The sequence below is a fragment of the Haliotis cracherodii genome, unplaced genomic scaffold (genome assembly GCF_022045235.1).
Source record: "Haliotis cracherodii isolate W230 unplaced genomic scaffold, xgHalCrac1.p SCAF_42, whole genome shotgun sequence".
Classification (NCBI taxonomy): Eukaryota; Metazoa; Mollusca; class Gastropoda; order Lepetellida; family Haliotidae; genus Haliotis; species Haliotis cracherodii.
In genome coordinates this window covers 132,996-156,040 of record NW_027266300.1, presented here as the reverse complement: position 1 = coordinate 156,040, position 23,045 = coordinate 132,996, and the positions used below count along the sequence as shown (strand labels likewise).

The window sequence follows — 23,045 nt, the reverse complement described above, 5'->3', positions numbered from 1 at the left end:
GGTTCATGACCACGACTAACTGTAGGTTCATGACCACGACTAACTGTAGGGGCAATTACACGACTAACTGTAGGGGCAAGTACATGACTAACTGTAGGGGCAAGTACACGACTAACTGTAGGGGCAAGTACAGGACTAACTGTAGGGGCAATTACACGACTAACTGTAGGGGCAAGTACAGGACTAACTGTAGGGGCAAGTACACGACTAACTGTAGGGGCAAGTACATGGCTAACTGTAGGTTCATGACCACGACTAACTGTAGGGGCAAGTACAGTACTAACTGTAGGGGCAATTACACGACTAACTGTAGGGGCAATTACATGACTAACTGTAGGGGTAAGTACATGACTAACTGTAGGGGCAAGTACACGACTAACTGTAGGGGCAAGTACACGACTAACTGTAGGTTCATGACCACGACTAACTGTAGGGGCAAGTACAGTACTAACTGTAGGGGCAAGTACAGTACTAACTGTAGGGGCAAGTACAGTACTAACTGTAGGGGCAAGTACAGGACTAACTGTAGGGGCAAGTACAGTACTAACTGTAGGGGCAAGTACAGTACTAACTGTAGGGGCAAGTACAGTACTAACTGTAGGGGCAAGTACATGACTACCTGTAGGGGCAAGTACACGACTAACTGTAGGGGCAAGTACAGTACTAACTGTAGGGGCAAGTACAGGACTAACTGTAGGGGCAAGTACATGACTACCTGTAGGGGCAAGTACAGGACTAACTGTAGGTTCATGACCACGACTAACTGTAGGGGCAAGTACAGGACTAACTGTAGGGGCAAGTACAGTACTAACTGTAGGGGCAAGTACAGTACTAACTGTAGGGGCAAGTACAGGACTACCTGTAGGGGCAGGTACACAACTAACTGTAGGGGCAAGTACAGTACTAACTGTAGGGGCAAGTACAGTACTAACTGTAGGGGCAAGTACAGTACTACCTGTAGGGGCAAGTACACGCCTAACTGTAGGGGCAAGTACAGGACTACCTGTAGGGGCAAGTACACGACTAACTGTAGGGGCAAGTACAGTACTAACTGTAGGGGCAAGTACAGGACTACCTGTAGGGGCAATTACACGACTAACTGTAGGGGCAAGTACAGTACTAACTGTAGGGGCAAGTACAGGACTAACTGTAGGGGCAAGTACATGACTACCTGTAGGGGCAAGTACCGTATATCGCTGTGTATAAGGCGACCCCACGTATAAGACGACCCCCCTGTACACGCCTTAAAAATCAACCCAAAATCCTATACTCCGTGTATAAGGCGACCTGGAATGAAACACATCACAAGTCTGACTGATATACCGGTAGAAGATTTAACGCGCTCTTGCCGACTGTAGCGTATTTCGCACACGGACATCACAAATTAGTTAGTTAGTTACTTTGGAGATTGAATGTGCGCTTTCCGACTGATGCGTATTTCGCACACATCACAAGTGCGCACACAAACCTTATATATGCAATGAAAATATGTTTATCTTGCGTTGTTGTTTTTTTCTACAATGATAGGTCGCGTGTGTAACTCCGGCACACGTCGCCATTTTGTGTTTACACGGTACGACACCAAATTGGTGCCCGTAAAATAAAATTCATTTATGAAGTAATAACATATAAGAGACAATGGTGAGTAATTTAATCGCCAATTAACTATGTTGTAACTAACTAGGCTTATGTTTGCTTCACATTCAGCGTTTTTATTCCACAATCACTTGTACACACCGTCTCCAACACTTGTTAATACAACTGTAAAAACAGCGGGAATTGATTTCAGCTTCACCGGTTATCACATGTTAGGTCACATGTGCAATATGCAAATGATTACCGGTACTTCCGGCTCTCTACTCACGGATGTTGATTGTTTTACCGTGTCAGCTGGTTTGACAATCTGCATCGAGGAGAGGGTCATTTCAACTTTATTTGCAGAAATTATTAAACTTTATTCAAGGAAAAGAGATACAAATCATGTTTATGTATGGAAATAGTTATTTGAACAGTTATTTAGGACGAAATGCGAAGTTTTATTGTCAAATGCTGGGCTGGCTATCGGACGCCGGTTGACATCGCCAGTGGAAAAAAATGTGAGATCTTCGACTCCGTGTATAAGACGACCCCCCTTCTTAGCCCCCTCATTTTAGGTACGAAAAACTCGCCTTATACACAGCGATATACGGTACACGACTAACTGTAGGGGCAAGTACAGGACTACCTGTAGGGGCAAGTACAGGACTAACTGTAGGGGCAAGTACAGTACTAACTGTAGGGGCAAGTACAGGACTACCTGTAGGGGCAAGTACACGACTAACTGTAGGGGCAAGTACACGACTAACTGTAGGTTCATGACCACGACTAACTGTAGGGGCAAGTACAGGACTAACTGTAGGGGCAAGTACAGGACTAACTGTAGGGGCAAGTACAGGACTAACTGTAGGGGCAAGTACAGTACTAACTGTAGGGGCAAGTCCTCACTTTACATTCACGAAGACCACAAGTATTGGTCCACATTATAGCTACAAGGACCACAAGTATTGGTCCACATTATATCTGCAAGGAACACAAGTATTGGTCCACATTATGGCTACAAGGACCACAAGTATTGGTCCACATTATATCTACAAGGAACACAAGTATTGTTCCACATTATATCTACAAGGACCACAAATATTGGTCCATGTTCTATCTACAAGGACCATAAATATTGGTCAACATTATGGCTACAAGGACCACAAGAATTGGTCCACAAGTATTGATCCACATTATATCTACAATGACCACAAGTACTGGTCCACATTATATCTACAAGGACCACAAGAATTGGTCAACATTATATCTACAAGGACCATAAATATTGGTCCACATTATATTTACAAGGACCACAAGTATTGGTCCACATTTTATCTACAAGGACCACAAATACTGGTCTATGACAACGAACTGTAAAGTGTGTCTGGCGCTATCAAACGAAAAGGCTACTTCTATAGTGTTGTGTGTGAGTATATTATACACTGTGTCAGTATATATAGTTGTGTGTGAGTATATTATACACTGTGTCAGTATATCATGGTATATATAGTTGTGTGTGAGTATATTATACACTGTGTCAGTATATATAGTTGTGTGTGAGTATATCATACACTGTGTCAGTATATACAGTGGTGTGTGAGTATATTATATACTGTGTCAGTATCTATAGTTGTCTGTGAGTATATTATATACTGTGGCAGTATCTATAGTCATGTGTGAGTATATCATACAGTGTGTCAGTAGATACAGTTGTGTGTGAGTATATTATACAGTGTGTCAGTAGATACAGTTGTGTGTCCGTATATTATACAGTGTGTCAGTAGATACAGTTGTGTGTGAGTATATTATACAGTGTGTCAGTAGATACAATTGTGTGTCAGTATATTATGCAGTGTGTCAGTAGATACAGTTGTGTGTGAGTATATTATACAGTGTGTCAGTAGATACAGTTGTGTGTGAGTATATTATACAGTGTGTCAGTAGATACAGTTGTGTGTCAGTATATTATACAGTGTGTCAGTAGATACAGTTGTGTGTCAGTATATTATACAGTGTGTCAGTAGATACAGTTGTGTGTCAGTATATTATAGTGTGTCAGTAGATACAGTTGTGTGTGAGTATATTATACAGTGTGTCAGTAGATACAGTTGTGTGTGAGTATATTATACAGTGTGTCAGTAGATACAGTTGTGTGTCAGTATATTATACAGTGTGTCAGTAGATACAGTTGTGTGTCCGTATATTATACAGTGTGTCAGTAGATACAGTTGTGTGTGAGTATATTATACACTGTGTCAGTAGATACAGTTGTGTGTCAGTATATTATACACTGTGTCAGTAGATACAGTTGTGTGTCAGTATATTATACAGTGTGTCAGTAGATACAGTTGTGTGTGAGTATATTATACAGTGTGTCAGTAGATACAGTTGTGTGTCAGTATATTATACAGTGTGTCAGTAGATACAGTTGTGTGTGAGTATATTATAGTGTGTCAGTAGATACAGTTGTGTGTCAGTATATTATACAATGTGTCAGTAGATACAGTTGTGTGTGAGTATATTATACACTGTGTCAGTAGATACAGTTGTGTGTGAGTATATTATACACTGTGTCAGTAGATACAGTTGTGTGTCAGTATATTATACAGTGTGTCAGTAGATACAGTTGTGTGTCAGTATATTATACAGTGTGTCAGTAGATACAGTTGTGTGTGAGTATATTATACACTGTGTCAGTAGATACAGTTGTGTGTGAGTATATTATACAGTGTGTCAGTAGATACAGTTGTGTGTGAGTATATTATACAGTGTGTCAGTAGATACAGTTGTGACCTCATCGCCTGCGTTTGTCTTCTTCGTTTTAAGGAGAACACTATCTCAGCCAGGTGTGCCCTGTTGCCATGGAGACAGGGTGACACTTCCCCTCACCCAGGACAGACCATGAGAAATTATCACGTAATTAGAGGATTAACCCTACCTGTCTTCCTGCCGTTGACGGAGGAATGTTCTTGAGGCTGCCACTTGGCAACCAGCACACCTATTTGTGGAAAGTGTTTGCCTCACTGTATATAACTACAACATTGTCTGTCAGGATGAGCAGGCTGCTACTTCAGCAGCTGTACAGCTGTAGATTCACAGCCAACACTTCAGCAGCTGTACAGCTGTAGATTCACAGCAAACACTTTAGCAGCTGTACAGCTGTAGATTCTCAGCCAAATCTTAGCAGCTGTAAAGCTGTAGATTCACAGCCAACACTTAGCAGCTGTACAGCTGTAGATTCACAGCCAACACTTCAGCAGCTGTACAGCTGTAGATTCTCAGCCAACACCTCAGCAGCTGTACAGCTGTCGATTCACAGCCAACACTTCAGCAGCTGTACAGCTGTAGATTCACAGCCAACACTTCAGCAGCTGTACAGCTGTAGATTCTCAGCCAAAACTTAGCAGCTGTAAAGCTGTAGATTCACAGCCAACATTTCTACAGCTGTCGATTCTCTGCCAACACTTCAGCAGCTGTACAGCTGTCGATTCACAGCCAACACTTCAGCAGCTGTACAGCTATACAGTGTCAGATTGCCAGCGTCTTCTGTCTGACATAGGACAAGTTGTGGAAGTGTTGTCTTGTCCCATCAATGCATTAGGAATTGTTTTTGTAAATATCTCATTATTTGGCAAATGAACAAATTTAGGTGAGGTCCAACACGGTATAATGTCCGACTTATCTAGTTGTGCAACTCTTTGACTAATGTCATTCAGTTGTGTATTTGGTAAGTAGGCTGTAGCCCCAGGTACAGTTTTCTGTGAGGCATTGCTAATGGTTACAAGTAAGTCGTATGGTCAAACATTCCTTGACATATTTTGCTAATTTCTTAAGAATTTGGCGAGAACTGCTCCCGACCAGTTTCTTATAGGAGTAGAATGTTGGATTTTCATAGCAGCAAACTGGTATATACCTGTTTCTTATTGTAGTACAGACCGGGCAGACAAACAAAAGTGTATGACATTGGCAACTTCATTAAGATTACAAACTCTACAAACACACAGACATTCAACACCGTGCCTAGCTGCTTGAATAGGCAACTTGTCTGATGTCAAACACATAAACCTTCTGCATTCCCTAGATTCATTACATAATACTCAGTATTGACCATTGTCTTAACTTGTACATAATTCCGTCACCTTTTACTTTAGCTGAATTCATTTTATCCGAAAGAATCTGGACGTGTCATTCTGACTACATGTGCTACCCATCAGGGGAGAGATGAGTCCTGAGTCCAGTGTGAACCAAACCAAATGTCCCGGGTTCTTTTTAACTATTTCTAGTGACTTCATTACTTCAGTTGTTTTCTTGTTCCTTCCGTTAATATCAGTGAACTCCAGGATGACTTGCACTCCCAGTGTTGTTCTGTGGGATTCCCGCAACATTTCTGTTAACACAATTAAAATACAACAACGCGTCCAGCTGGGCGCACTAAGCTTTTCACTTTCACTTAGCTCAATGTAATTGTCCCCCGCCGCGCGAAAGCGCGGAGCGGGGTATATAGTATTCACGACCGTCCGTACATCCGTCCGTACGTCCCACCTGTTTGTTGCCGCAATATCTCAAGAACTAAATGCTTGATTGTCTTCATATTTGAGTTTTGGTTTTGGTGACCTTGACCTTGACCCAATTTTCAAGGTCACAGCAGGCAAATCTGCTTTTGGAGTTGGAAAATGGTGTTGCCGCAATATCTCAAGAACTAATCGCTGGATTGTCTTCATATTTGGTACTATGGTATATATACAGGCGGGGGACATTTCGTCACTTTGTGACAAATACTTGTTTTTATCCGAAAGGTCGTGTATTATAAGTAAACATTGCAGTCAAACAGCATGTTTTCAAACCAAATGTGTCCACCATGTTTGAGATTACTATAGTGATATTTTTTACCAGTCATAGGCAAGCTTACAACTGATGACAGCAGGACTGCACTGAATACTGTAAATCGAGAAAATAACGTAAGCGTGAATAAAATATGAAAAATGCGAGTGGTCTTTGCTTGCATTATATCAACAATAAAACATTTTGGATAGCAGAAATACCAACTTAGACACACGCTGAAAACAAACAACTATGTATTCCACACCACTGTTTATTGAGCAGCACTTGTAACAAGTATATAAACAATGTCATTCAAACACTAATTACATCCTGTGAATTGTCACTGCTGGGGTCAAGACAAGAGTTCAGACACCACCAACGCAACACAGTGTCTTTGTTCTTTGCAACTGCGTCAAAGGTCAACACGATCCTGCGCGCATGTATTGTTTCAGCGGAAGTACTCTTCTCAGCGCTAATAAGCGGTGATATTTGTTGTTTGATTGGTGTAATGTAATGTAAGGTTGGATTAAGGTGAGTATTCTCCTGTAACCTGACGGAGGAAATTTTCTTAAGATATAAATCCACTGATGCTTGAGAGGAGAGGGTGTCGCATTCATATTCAGTCGCATTGTTGGCTAGGGCCAGTGGTTGCATTCTTTTGGAGACGCATTAATTTCACGATTTACAGTATTATTTTCCGACCAATCATATAGATTGTTTCTAAACAGATACTATCATAGCCGGCAGTGACAAGCATGGAAGAAGCGACAAATGCGCTTGGAAACATTTTTTGTGTCGTTGTTGGGTAAAAAGCAAAAGAATGATGACAGAGACAATCCCTTAAATAGTTCGAAAGACATTTCTGATGATTCAGTCGGTTCTAATTTTGAAGATAAAGCTTGCGATGCTAATGATAATGTGCGTTGTTCAAGTCGCATAGTGTAATCCGTTATTTGAAGCTGCATACAGATTAATCAAATAAACATTAAAACATTTCTTTTGAATTAAAAGTTTTTATTGCAGTTTTATTGAATTAAGACCATAAAATAAAGGACAGTACATAGCATTTAAAAATCATCATCAATTTTGCTTTTTTAGGGATGAGGGGGTAGACTGCAGTATTTGGGTCCCCAAACCAGAACGAAACAAATATGAAACAAACATGAGAAACAAAAATAATAAAATATGATATATTTTGTTGAACAAACTATGAAGAATATTTTAATGATGTAAGCATGGTAAGTTTCTGTTGAGTGCAAACTACCTCCTTTGGTTGCCCTGTCATTGGTTCTGTCGTAGTTACAACCCGACTCCTTGGTTTTGTTTGAAAATGTAAAACTTCAAGCGAGGGCTTTTCAAGAGTTTTACACTGTCAACCAATACCACGGAGGAGTGTTTCAAGTAACCCATGAACTGTCTAAATGCAAGAAATACCAAAAAGAAAAAGAAAACATTGGGATACCGTATAGTGAAAAAATTGAAAAGTCAAGGTATAAGAGGAATTTGATAACAACAGGTGGAAGAAAGACCAGGTGCATAATGCAGACACTGAAGTCATGGCATGTAAGATTGAACAGTCTTTCATCACCTGCCCCAGGGGCTCAAGGGTAAAGCAGTAGGTTACCATGGTTACAGTACTAAACATGATCTGTGGGGTTGCAGGTTCGATTCATGTCATGGAATTTTCTTGGGAATACATTGTGACTTTTAATCAGTCAAAAATCAAAGTTAGATGCATATTAAAAGGCTGTGTTTACAATTCCAGTGTAAAATCTCCAAGCAGGTCTCACATGAAAGTAGTACTGGACTCAATGTTACTATGATAAAGTGAGGCACCTACAATACTATAGGTAGTCTGTCATACAGACCCTGAAACAAATATATCCAATAAAACCCATGCAAGTCTATTATGTTTGGCAAATCTATATACTATGTTAGATAACAGTACAATGAAGATAATCTCTGGGCTCCTTTTTATTATATTTTATAACTATAATTTAACAACTGCTTTTTCTATAAAAGATGTTCATTTCAGAAACTAGATGTTAGTATATACTATAAGCAAATGTGGCAGTTGGTTTACAACATGAGTTGTCTCCCTTCCACTATTTGGGCACTGCAAGATGGCAGTCTGATAGAGGTAGCAGATGAATATCACATGGCGGCTGCTGCTTCCTACCCGACTCCTGGTGTTGACTTTACGCCGGCAGTCTGGCCGTCATGGCACTGCTGCTTCCTCTGGACGATCTTGCTGCTGATGGTGATCAGCTGATTGCGTTGACTTCACCTGCCCTTCTCATTCAGGGCGTTGTTATTTGGAGTTTAAATTCAATTCACAGTTGTTTGTAGTCCCTCTGTAAAGTGGTAAAGCTGTCAATTTGCGAATCCCTGGATATAAAGGCTGTTGTTTGGTCCAAGTGTTGACCACTTGCTACTTCTTCAGAAAGGAGAGTAAATGTTAAAAAAGGAATAGGTCTAGTTCTGATTGTGAAAATATATTGTACCATGACGTGATTTAGCAGTTGAATGCAGGAAGGGTTACAAAAACACACCCTCCAGCGTCATGGCTAGACCTCACGGCTGGACCTCAAGGAGAGAGGTTATAACACACCCTCCAGCGCCACGGCTAGACCTCACGGCTGGACCTCAAGGGGAGAGGTTATAACACACCCTCCAGCGCCACAGCTAGACCTCACGGCTGGACCTCAAGGGGAGAGGTTATAACACACCCTCCAGCGCCACGGCTAGAAGTGGGTGGAACACACCCTCCAGCACAATGGCTGGACCTCAAGGGGAAATATTATAACACACCCTCCAGCACCATGGCTAGACCTCATGGCTGGACCTCAAGGGGATATGTTATAACACACCCTCCAGCGCCATGACTGGACCTCAAGGGGATATGTTATAACACACACTCCAGCACCACGGCTAGATCTCACGGCTGGACCTCAAGGAGAGAGGTTATAACACACCCTCCAGCGTCATGGCTAGACCTCACGGCTGCACCTCAAGGGGAGAGGTTATAACACACCCTCCAGCGCCATGGCTAGACCTCACGGCTGCACCTCAAGGGGATATGTTATAACACACCCTCCAGCGCCATGACTGGACCTCAAGGGGATATGTTATAACAAACACTCCAGCGCCACGGCTAGACCTCATGGCTGGACCTCAAGGGGATATGTTATGACACACCCTCCAGCGCCACGACTGGACCTCACGGCTGGACCTCAAGGGGATATGTTATAACACCCTGCAGTGCCACGGCTAGACCTCATGGCTGGACCTCAAGGAGAGAGGTTATAACACACCCTCCAGCGCCATGACTGGACCTAATGGCTGGACCTCAAGGGGAGAGGTTATAACACACCCTCCAGCGCCATGACTGGACCTAATGGCTGGACCCCAAGGAGAGAGGTTATAACACACCCTCCAGCGCCATGACTGGACCTCAAGGAGAGAGGTTGTAACACACACTCCAGCGCCACAGCTAGACCTCACGGCTGGACCTCAAGCAGAGAGGTTATAACACACCCTCCAGCTCCATGACTGGACCTCAAGGGGATATGTTATAACACACCCTCCAGCGCCATGACTGGACCTCAAGGGGATATGTTATAACACACCCTCCAGCGCCATGACTGGACCTCAAGGAGAGAGGTTGTAACACACCCTCCAGCGCCACGGCTAGACCTCACGGCTGGACCTCAAGGAGAGAGGTTATAACACACCCTCCAGCTCCATGACTGGACCTCAAGGGGATATGTTATAACACACCCTCCAGCGCCATGACTGGACCTCAAGGGGATATGTTATAACACACCCTCCAGCGCCACAGCTAGACCTCACGGCTGGACCTCAAGGGGAGAGGTTATAACACACCCTCCAGCGCCATGACTGGACCTCAAGGAGAGAGGTTGTAACACACCCTCCAGCGCCACGGCTAGACCTCACGGCTGGACCTCAAGGAGAGAGGTTATAACACACCCTCCAGCTCCATGACTGGACCTCAAGGGGATATGTTATAACACACCCTCCAGCGCCATGACTGGACCTCAAGGGGATATGTTATAACACACCCTCCAGCGCCACGGCTAGACCTCACGGCTGGACCTCAAGGGGAGAGGTTATAACACACCCTCCAGCGCCATGACTGGACCTCAAGGAGAGAGGTTGTAACACACCCTCCAGCACCACAGCTAGACCTCACGGCTGGACCTCAAGGAGAGAGGTTATAACACACCCTCCAGCTCCATGACTGGACCTAATGGCTGGACCCCAAGGGGAGAGGTTATGTCACACCCTCCAGCACAAAAGTTGGACCTCATGGCTGGATCCCAAGGGAAGAGGTTTAACACACCCTCCAGCGCCATGGCTGGACCTCATGGCTGGACCTCAAGGGGAGAGGGTTATAACACGTCCTATAAGATCTCTGGACAACTTGACCTCATTGGGGAGAGGACTTAGACGCACCACGTCAGGGATTAGTGTCAGATTAACTGGGATTTAGTGAGATTAACTGGGTGTTGTGGTTTTAGTTTTTGTCAACATTTCTCCATGCATACTGACTATTGATGTTTCCAGCTGATTTGTGTGGTGATGGAAAAGTCAGTTTGAGCTGCGTCAGTCATGAAATGTTGCAGCTAGCACACAGTTGTCAGGAATACCTGGAATAAATCTTTGAAACTTAAAACTGAAAAAGTGGCCGAACTGTGTTTAAAGTCTTTTTTGGCATTTAGGAGTGATACACTTGAGGAAGAGAAGTTATGGATGTCACCTTCTATATTATGAGGAACACAACGTTTCGGAGTATATACTTACTCCTTCATCAGGTGAATGAATGAGTAAGCATGTACTCCGAAACGTTGTGTGCCTCATAATAAAGAAGTGGACATCCACTAATCCTCTTGATTAACTGTGGTTAGCAGTGGTCCCGCTGGCCTTTGAAACTGACAGTCCCTCCTAATTGAATTTGTCAGTCCCAACTTTCCACAAGTAAAACAATGTATGAAAATTACCTGGTTTTAATTCTTTCAACATCATGTTCAGTGCAATGACATCATCTCTAAAGTAAGTTAGATCTACATGTTATTCACACTAAGTTCAGTCACAATTTTCTTAATTATTTTGTGACTAAATCACTGCAAATATATTTAAGCAAAGTGTTACTTCCTTGCTCTAAAAAGAGACAATGGGAAACCCTGATGGCAACAGACAAGCTGACTTTGTTTAAAAAATATACTTATAAGAATATCACCGATGTTTTGTTCAACAACAAAGATTTATAAGCATGATAAGGTGCTTTATTTTTACGGTCCACAGTGACTGGCAGTCACATTAATTTCCTGTCCAAGCCTAATCTTACCAGTAAAAAACTAGTAATTACCGATAAACAGGAACACTGGTTTAGACAATATTGTTATCATGCATGAAGAAAGTGTGGTATCGTGAGTATTATATTAAAACATATTCAAAACATCAACTTAAAGCCGCCTACAACTCGATGCTGGCCTGCACGTCCACTACAAGTAAAACTAACTAAGGGCAAGCTGAATGTGGATGGCTATAGGCAAAGTAAATTGTACAATAAATAAACTACAAGTTATTCCAAGGCATTCGATGGCGAACTCAGCACATGTTTCTGCATTTTGGTTTCCCAAAACAAATTAGGCCACGCCCACTACTTGCAAAGTGTCACTTATTTTGTATTGTTCGTACAGTTTGTGTTCATGATGACACAAGCAGGATGTGTGTTCATGATGACACAAAAGAGGATGTGTGTTCATGATGACACAAGCGGGACATATGTTCATGATGACACAAACAGGATGTGTGTTCATGATGACACAAGTGGGATATGTGTTCATGATGACACAAACAGGATATGTGTTCATGATGACACAAGCGGGATGTGTGTTCATGATGACACAAGCGGGATGTGTGTTCATGATGACACAAGCGGGGTGTGTGTTCATGATGACACAAGCAGGATGTGTGTTTATGATGACACAAGCGGGATGTGTGTTCATGATGACATAAGCAGGATGTGTGTTCATTATCCGATAAAGCCCAAGCAAGTCTATAATGTTTATTGTTTGGCAAGTCTAGATTACTGCAGTATCTGATAGTCTCTGGGCTCATTTTTATTATTATTATTAAGATAATTTAACAACTATCTTTTTTTTTCTCTAAGATATGTTCATTTCAGAGACTAGATGTTAGTCTAGTTTTTACATTAATACCTCCTTAAACACAAAAAACAATTGAAGTCAGTGCTGTTTCATCCTGGCAGGGGCACAATGTCCCAGCATCAATTTGTTCAGTTAGTTTCTGCCATCACTCCTCCGCAGCTCCAATCGATCAGCGAACTGATGTCGTCAGGGTTTGACGAAGCCTCTGTAGACTTGGTTCATGGACACATGCTGCAGGCACACATGAAAGAGACAAGACTAGTCATAACCATGAATAAAAACTCTCCAACACTTTTCATGAAATAAAATAATTGCATGTTCATTGACCTTGTCAATATGTCAAACAACGGGGTCACGTGACAAATGAACTTTTCCTGTTAATATCTGCTGCTGTGCAGGCCTAAACTCTGCAGATAACACATCCACCAGTGTTGCCTTCATGTCAGTTTGTTCACTATCAAACATTCAGAGGTCGCCAAATGACGACCTTGAACAATATCTTGTGACTGAATTACCGGTATATTTCCTCACATTAGTAGACACAGAAATAAATAACTTGACTGACACCTGCTACACAGTGTTTCTTAGTGTTTACTTCTCTAATGTGTAAACTGTTCCATTTTACTTGACAACATCATGGCGGAGTACATTTCCATCCTGGCTCAGCTAAACAATGATCATATCACCGAAGGTTTTGAGTGAAAACTTTATGATAGTGATATGGACGTGATTCCAAGCTGATGGCCACGAGTACATGGAGAAACCATCCAGGCCACGGACATCAAAAGTAAATCAGAGTTGGTTGCTGTGAAAAGAAAATTAAACAAAGAATGGCTAGCAAAGTTGGGTGGCTGATATTCATACAGTTCCAAGACTTATGCTATGAATTGTGCATATTATAATAGGAATTGGATTAAAATGCTTTTAAGAGAGAATTTCAAATGTTTTTAGCTACCTATGATATTGGTTTGACTTCTAGATTTTAGCAGTGGCTCTCTGGGTAAAAAGTGTTTGTAGTCCTACTTGGATAGATAATCAACTTTGAGACCTGCTCTGATGCCTGTACGTGAGGTGAGGTTGAGGTTTGAGAAATCTGGAGAATTTACTTGCTTGAATTGGTGGGAGCTCCTGGCAGTGGGTAGGATGGGCCTGAGGAAGAGCCTCCAGCTAAGCCTTGTGCAAACAACAGGAGTCAGACTGGTAGACTGACATCCAGTCTCTGAAATGAACATATTTTTCAGGAAAAATAGTTGTTTAATTTAAGTTAAAAAAGTTAAGCACACCCCTATTTCTGAACCATGACAAATGGCAAAATTCATGGCATGGGATGACTGACCACAGGAGCTGGGTGATACCAATGTCATCGGATAGAACAAACATTTGACAACAAATAAAGAAGATATTGGTGAGTTGTGATTGAAATTTACTGACAAAAACATCATGGTAGCGCAGGTACTGTTTTTACCTTAGACAATACCTAAAAAATTATGGAGCTGCAGGATTAAGTAAACGAGTTACGTTTGATGTGTCATGTCACATTTTCCTTAAAGTCTCTACTTGACATGACATATGAAACATATCAGTAGCGGGTATAACCGCCACGTGCCCGGATGACTCATTCCACCCTACGTCTCATGCCTCCAGTCAGACGTTGGATCTGTTGATGGGTCAACAACAACCAATCCTGATGCAATGCTGCTTCCAATTGGCATAAATCTTGTACAGGAGGATCTCGTGCCTGTATGGCCCGCCCCAGAATACCCCAAACATGTTCAAGGGGGTTCACATCTCGGCTTATTGCTGGCAGGGTAGAGTCGTTATTGCACTGGCCCTCATGTAACTCACGACTGCATGCGAATGATGAGGCCTGGCATAGTCATGATAGATGTCTGCTGGATAGATGTCTGCTGGAGCTACAGCAGCTTTCAGTGCTGGCCAGTAACAAGTGCCTCTCAAGACCACAGTGGTGGGGAGCCTTGTTGATGAGATAGCAATAGATCACCTCTGAATAATAGTGTAAACTGTTTGCTCCAAGTGTCACACTAGGGTTCAGATTCCAGTTGTGGGGCTGATCATGCCCTCATCACTGGTGTAGTGGACTACCTGGGTAGTGGTGAAGGCACGTCCTCCAGGACATCTAGTCACTGGTGTAGTGGACCAGCAGGGTAGAGGTGAAGGCACGTCCTCATGGACATCTAGTCACTGGTGTAGTGGACTACCTGGGTAGTGGTGAATGCACGTCCTCCAGGACATCTAGTCACTGGTGTAGTGGACCAGCAGGGTAGAGGTGAAGGCACGTCCTCCAGGACATCTAGTCACTGGTGTAGTGGACCAGCAGGGTAGAGGTGAAGGCACGTCCTCCAGGACATCTAGTCACTGGTGTAGTGGACCACCTGGGTAGAGGTGAGGGCACGTCCTCCAGGACATCTAGTCACTGGTGTAGTGGACTACCTGGTAGAGGTGAAGGCACGTCCTCCAGGACATCTAGTCACTGGTGTAGTGGACCACCTGGTAGAGGTGAGGGCACGTCCTCCAGGACATCCTGCCTGTAACAGGGGTTTCAATCTTGGGTCATTATGCCTGTAACAGGGCGTTCAATCTGGGGTCATTATGCCTGTAAACAGGGCTTTCAATCTGGAGTCATCATGTTTATAGAAGTATTAATCTTGATGGAACGACAACAATCCAGGGCTATTTGTCAGACATGATCACCCAGAAGTCACACAGGTGTGTGAAGGGACACATTCAGTTCCGTGTGGCTAGCCATGGAGAAAAGCCTGATTTGCAGTCATATCAATAAAATCTGCTGACTCGGCTAGACACATCGACCGCAAGGCTAACCTGTTCATGGGATATTCATAAACATGGTGTGTGGTATCTATTACACAGCTGATCACGGACTGAGGAAAAATAAAATTAATGTTTGACAAGTTGAAAATGTCAGCATGTGGAAGGATCTAATGTTGCATACAGTTGAGGCAATTTAGCCACAGGCATTCCTGCTCACCGAGTCTCCATTGTTGTGGAGCTATGTGTGCAGACTGGGTTCTCTGTGTGAATAAAATGTTTAATCATCAGAAAGTTAATCTGTTGAAGCAAGTAGATGGTTGGATTAGTCATGTTAGTCACCTTGATTCTATTCAAGAATGTGAATTTCTGCTATATTATGACTCTGAATTTCATGGGAAACAACTTCCTGAACTATGTGATTGTTTATGTGTGAAAGAACTTTGTATCTCGTCATGGATGATGGTTGGGCCAATGGGGTGTTCGAGTTGATATTTTCTTGTGGAACATGAATCAGCAGAGAACATTTCATACAGATCATGGCTCACTGATAATTAGTAACCACAGCGCATTGATTAGTAGTGACACAGGTCATTGATAACTAGTGACAGGTCGTTGACATCGGTAGACATCTGCAGACATCTGCAGGACTGTTCTGGTCCACTGAGATGGGGATGTCATTAGGGCTGGCGGGGGGGGGGGGGGGGTAACTTGGGTACTCGGGTCGGGTGGGCCCTGAGTAGCACCCGGGTACCCACGTGACTACCTGGACCCGTGGTTAGTCACGTGACATACTGTTTAATGACATTAACAATAAAACTCAATGGTTACACGACAAGTATAACTAATGCTCACATTTCTTTCTCACTGTGCAGGCATCCGTTCTGACTTTTATATGTTCAAGTAAGGATAAAGCCTCTATCGACTGCAGATTATCCATGATCAGATTGTTTGATACATGTATCTAAATAGTTTTTGCCAGGGCTGCGGTAAAACAATTTCCATTTCGGACATCTTGTACCCAACTCTTGAGACCTATAGCGGGTATCCGGGTAGGGCCGGGTAATAGGGTGGCGGTGGGGGCCAGATGAAGGAAGGGGGTGGGGCCGGATGAAGGTGGGGGAGAGATAAAGGAAGGGGTGGGGCCTAATGAAAGAAGGGGGTGGGGGAGGGATAAACTAAGGGGGTGGGGCCGGATGAAGGTGGGGGAGGGATAAAGGAAGGGGTGGGGCCTAATGAAAGGAGGGGGAGGGATAAAGGAAGGGGTGGGGGGCCAGATGAAGGAAGGGGGTGGAGAGGGATGAAGGAAGGGGGTGGAGAGGGATAAAGGAAGGGGGTGGGGCTGGATGAAGGAAGGGGTGTTGAGGGATAAAGGAAGGGGGTGGGGCCGGATGAAGGTGGGGGAGGGATAAAGGAAGGGGGTGGGGCTGGATGAAGGAAGGGGTGTTGAGGGATAAAGGAAGGGGATGGGGCCGGATGAAGGTGGGGGAGGGATAAAGGAAGGGGATGGGGCCGGATGAAGGTGGGAAGGGTCAAAGGAAGGGGATGGGGCCGGATGAAGGTGGGGGAGGGATAAAGGAAGGGGGTGGGGCCGGATGAAGGTGGGGAGGGATAAAGGAAGGGGATGGGGCCGGATGAAGGTGGGAAGGGTCAAAGGAAGGGGATGGGGCCGGATGAAGGTGGGGAGGGATAAAGGAAGGGGATGGGGCCGGATGAAGGTGGGGGAGGGATAAAGGAAGGGGTGGGGCCTAATGAAAGAAGGGGTGGGGGAGGGAGAAAGGAAGGGGCAGGGGGCCAGATGAAGGAAGGGGTGTTGAGGGATAAAGGAAGGGGGTGGGGCCGGATGAAGGTAGGGGTATTCATGATGATGGAGTTTGCAGTTCAGGATTGGGGCTCTACCAGACTTGCACAAGGCAATAATTATCAGTTTAAATCCTAATTTCTAGATTATGTAAATAATCAGAACAAATTGTCATTATAAGAGACTGGAGTCCTTAGTACTGTCCACATAATTAGACCTATAAGGAGAGGATAGAATTACTACACATCCATGTTTTTTTCCTGCAGTACAGCCTTGGAGCAAGGCTAGGGCTCTACGGCTGGCTGTGTAGGGGATCTGTTTACTAACATCTCTCCTCAGTGTACTAGCCAGGGAGGGGAGAAGAGCAATCAGGAGAAAGAGTAATTGTGTGGGGGTGGGGGGGTTGGGGTTGGGGTTGGGATGGACTGCTGCAGGAAGTGGAGTGGATGAGTCTAGGGGTGTCTGAGTCCGTGGCAGCGGTGGTTGATGTTGCAGGATACTTTAGTTGAGATGTAGTGCACGAATTTACACACATCACAACCAACAGTTCTTGATTCAACCAGTGGAATGAACAGGCTAAAGTCGGTGAGTTCACTTGAACATTTCTTACCTTTCTAAAGAGGAAGCTGAGTGCAGTGTTTCTATCAACAAGCCTTGTTTGTCTGCGAGGCAACTGTTGGCCAGCTGACTTAATGAGTGAAACAAGAAACGGTTACATTAACAACAATCTAGACCCTCACTTTGGTATGCATCCTGTGTCAGGTATTCGGTATTTGTGAACTTTCATTATGAAATAAAGGTTACATGTATTTTTCGTATTACAATCAGAAATGTCTTTTGTAGTATGTACATGATGTGATTTATTATTTGTGTGTTTGTGTTATACAACGGCTCCATGTGTGTGTGTGGTACCTAGGCCAGCTGATGCCTCCTACATACCGTATTTTCTTGAGTATAGTGCGCACCCATGTATAATGCGCACCCCCCTCTAGCAGGTTCAATATTTTGGAAAAAAAATATTTGAATATTATGAGCAGAAAAAATATACACCGTACCCTTTCAGCGAAGTCCGGCAAATGAACGGGTGCTCAGAAACTTCGTCAATACAAATTCGAAATTTGAGATAAAAAATCACCATACATGTATATTTACCGTTTAAATAGTATTTATTGTTCTGCTAGGCATTGTTTTATATCTAGGGATTAAGATTACCTTGTGTATTTTCTCGTAAACTAAGCCGGAAACAGCAATCAGCTGTACACACGTTTTCTTGGAATCGACCGGTGATTCGGTCAAGACACACCCAATGATATAACTTTATAGGATTTTTAATGCAAGGATCGGCAACAATTGTATCTGAAACTATTTATTTTATCAGGAATAATATATTCCATTATTTTCTTAATTATATGCAGCGTTACTAAACATATTTAAAATAATAATAACCCTAAGCGAAGCAGCTGATCGCTATTCCCGGGTATTATTTTTTACATGGAACCAGTCTGACTAGTCACCGTCAAGGCTCACGCACACGTGATCGCGAGAATTTCATGTTGACATAGAATCGTCAAACAAAAACAAATATGACTTTTAACGAGTCAAAGTATGTCATTTATGATATATGTATCCATTCTCTGTCAACTAAAGTTCGTTTCAAGGCGTCAATAGCGGTATTCTGACCCTGGTTGCTGTTAATAACTGTGAGTTGTGGTGCAATCTTCCAATCGCTTCACACACGATTTTTGAATAAAATTAATGAAATAAGTTACAAACATAAGTCCAAATATACAAAGAACACTTTTTATTACTGTTTATAGCCAGACAGTGTAATTACATGATTATTTTGCGTACTTCAGTATGGATTTGTTGACATGGTATTTCCGGTGTTTCGTGCTCACGGTAATGTCTTTCCACGGGGAAAAAACCATCCAATCTCATAATTCGTGTATATTGCGCACCCCCTTCTACACAGCTGTGTTTTTTCGAAAAAAAGTGCGCACTATACTCAAGAAAATACGGTAGTGCTCTGTGTTATACAACGGCTCCATGTGTGTGTGTGGTACCTAGGCCAGCTGATGCCTCCTACATAGTGGTCTGTGTTATACAACGGCTCCATGTGTGTGTGTGGGACCCAGGCCAGCCGATGCCTCCTACATAGTGGTCTGTGTTATACAACGGCTCCATGTGTGTGTGTGGGACCCAGGCCAGCCGATGCCTCCTACATAGTGGTCTGTGTTATACAACGGCTCCATGTGTGTGTGTGGTACCTAGGCCAGCTGATGCCTCCTACATAGTGGTCTGTGTTATACAACGGCTCCATGTGTGTGTGTGGTACCTAGGCCAGCTGATGCCTCCTACATAGTGGTCTGTGTTATACAACGGCTCCATGTGTGTGTGTGTGTGTGGGACCCAGGCCAGCCGATGCCTCCTACATAGTGGTCTGTGTTATACAATGGCTCCATGTGTGTGTGGGGGACCCAGGCCAGCTGATGCCTCCTACATAGTGGTCTGTGTTATACAACGGCTCCATGTGTGTGTGGGGGACCCAGGCCAGCTGATGCCTCTTACATAGTGGTCTGTTCACTTGGTGAAGACTACGGCATAATGTGACACTGTGTTATGCGGTTGATGATTCTGTGATCAGACATTACAGGATCAGTCACTGCTGTTGTAACAGACACTCCAGCACTAGGCGGGGGGACTGAGGAGGAACTAGTAAGAACTGGTATGAACTATGAAGTTCCTTTGACTGTAGTGGACATAGAGGAACCCATTTGTTCCCTGCTTATTTTGAACTTCTGATTTCATTATTTGCAGACAACATCATACTTTTTTCTTAAAACAAAATTGGACTACAAAGACATCTTCATGCTTTGAACTTATGTTGTATAAAATGGAAATTGAATGTTATCTTACAATAAAGAAAAATTATCGTTTCCCAAACAAAATGGTCCATTGAAAAATGTGAATCATGGAAGTTTGGAAATGAGAACATTGAAACAGTCTCTAAATATACATATCTTGGGGTCATGTTTTACTTTGATTTGAATATGCAGGAAACAGTGCAGAATAATTGTATCAAGGGTAAAGTGGCACCAGATGAACTGCTGCGTTCAGTGAATCCTGTTGGTAGCCTTGCCTTCAGCCTGTTCTTGAAGATATCTGACATGAAGGTTAAACCTGTCATTTGTTGTGATCTGAACTATGGGGTGCACGAAAAATGAACAAATTCAAGCAACAGAATGCAAAGATTTCTCGGAGCCCAATTCTACACCAGATGTAATGGCACTTGGGGGTTGTGGAAGACACCCTTTGTTTAATGCATCCTATTTAAGATGCATCAAATACTGGCTGTCCTTCATACATGACAAATAATCGGCTCCCAACGGAAGCTAACAGTATGTGAGACTGCCTAGATGCACACAAAAGATTTACGTGGATATCAATCCTTAGAAAGTCACTTTTTACATTTGGTGATGGGTATACATGGGCCTGTCAAGAAGTGGGGAAAATTGAATATATTTTGAATGAAGTCAAAATGAGACTTTAAGATATCTCCTTTCAAGAATGGCATGCAATATTTAAGCAAAGCTCCAGATTTGATAATTATTGCAGTTATAAACATCATTTATATCCCAGAGGTTATGGGACAAATAATAATGTATCAAGTATTAGACAGCATCTGGCACTATAAGAACAGGTGGGGCAGCGCTACAGGCAGATAACTATCCCAAACAAAAACCCAATCTGTCATTTTTGTAACTTGAATATCAGTTTCAGTGTCTTAAAATATTATTATTGTATGATAATATAAGAAAGCTATATATATCCCCCAAATATAGAGAAACTTGTAATTTTGAACAATTCTGTTTTATTTTGATAGATACCGTATTCGACGTAATAAGCGCCCCGGCCTAATAAGCGCCCACAGCAATATTTGCTAATATATTGGCTAGTGAACAATCCCAATTTACACCCCTTCCGACTGATCAATGTACACAAGACCTATTTATTCGTGTATAATATGCACTCGTGTGTAATATGCACCCTCACTTATGGGAAGTTAAATCCTGGAAAAATATATCTGTCGTATACAAACATTTCAGACTGTCAGCATAAACCACAAAATTTATCTTTCAACTCTGTTTTTTCACCAAAATACTATTCTAATAAGAGCCCCCTATTTCCAATTTTGAGAGTGCCCTGGGCACTTATTACGTCGAATACAGTACTAATTATATTATTTTAAGAAAAAGTAAAGTAGTGGGTTGAGATGGGGGTGAGGTTGGGCGGTGCTGTGTCGGCGTTTTCCTGCTCTACTCATTATTTGTAGGTTGTTGCTTTTCATATGTATGGATTTCCCAAGATGTGGGAGATCCACAGTTATTTTATATTCATTTAAGTAAAGACGGAAGGATATATTTTGTCAACAGTGACACCAAAGTTTTTCTGAATCACTTAATCTTAGCAATTACAGCAAAGTAAAATCAGTGTTACAAACTGAGAGATATTTAACTTGTTTAAAGGATAAAAGTTTAATCAGGGCTTATTGTAAACTTAGAATTTCTTTGCACGATTTTAATGTAAATGTATGTCGCAGGCCCAAAGATGGTGATATTGTACTAACTGTTCAGCCGGAGAGGTAGAGGATGAGTACCATGTCTTACTGATATGTGAAACGTATTCCCATTGAAGGCTTAAATTTCTCCGCATTCTGCAAGGATTTTTAAAGACCGTCAGTTAATGATAAATCTGCTAAACTCTGAACATCCTGATATGATCCATGCTGTTTCTGTATTCTTGAAACATGTCTTTATAATGAGGAATGTGTAACTAGATTTAAAATCTGATCATGTACATCACGTGACAAATGTTAGCATCCAATCTGCATTGACTATGGACCTTGATACCTAAATTACTGAATAAACTGTCTGTCTGTATTTCTGACAATGTCGGCCAACATTAGACAACTGCAGGGGGAACTTCTTGTATGTTGAAAGATGGACACATCTAATAGGTTGAGACAAACCTGAAGATAATATTCAAGATTTAAGATGAACTGTCAACACCATATACATTTATTCAGCAAAACATGTGTCATTGTTAAACAGTAACAAAACAATCTATATAGTTTGTGCAATGTTGTGCATTGCAACACTCAGACTTGGAATTAGGCGTGTCCGTTCCATCTAGAGGCATCTCCAAGTCACTGACATCTGCTTGTCTGAAGAATGGAAATCCTGGTACTTGTCTGCACTTGTCTGAATAATGGAAAACATGGTACTTGTCTGCACTTGTCTGAAGAATGGAAATCCTGGTACTTGTCTGCACTTGTCTGAAGAATGGAAATCCTGGTACTTGTCTTTAGAATGGAAATCCTTGTACTAATCCGTACTTGTCTGAAGAATGGAAATCCTAGTACTTGTTCGTACTTGTCTGTAGAATGGAAATTCTTGTACTAATCCGTACTTGTCTGAAGAATGGAAATCCTGGTACTTGTCTGTAGAATGGAAATCTTGGTACTTGTCTGTACTTGTCTGTAGAATGGAAATCCTGGTACTTGTCCGTTCTTGTCTGTAGAATGGAAATCCTGGTACTTGTCTGTACTTGTCTGAAGAATGGAAATCCTGGTACTTGTCTGTAGAATGGAAATCCTGGTACTTGTCTGCACTTGTCTGTAGAATGGAAATCCTGGTACTTGTCCGTACTTGTCTGTAGAATGAATATCCTGGTACTTGTCTGCACTTGTCTGAAGAATGGAAATCCTGGTTCTTGTCTGTAGAATGGAAATCCTGTTACTTGTCTGAAGAATGGAAATCCTGGTACTTGTCTGTACTTGTCTGTAGAACGGAAATCCTGGTACT

At 42.6% G+C, this 23,045-nt stretch overlaps 1 protein-coding gene across 2 annotated transcripts in view; it reads left to right on the top strand.

The window, feature by feature from the left end:
- LOC139441612 (protein sprint-like) overlaps positions 1-23,045 on the top strand; it is a 94,152-nt gene that overhangs the window by 18,123 nt on the left and 52,984 nt on the right. Inside the window, exon 1 of one of the 2 annotated variants that reach the window (XM_071222419.1) lies at positions 17,627-17,766. The exons of the other annotated variant lie outside the window; for it this stretch is intronic. Within the exon in view, the coding sequence (XP_071078520.1) occupies positions 17,749-17,766 (18 nt within the window). The 5' untranslated portion in view covers positions 17,627-17,748. Of the gene's footprint in view, positions 1-17,626; positions 17,767-23,045 lie in introns of those variants that run through there. 2 annotated transcript variants of the gene reach the window in all.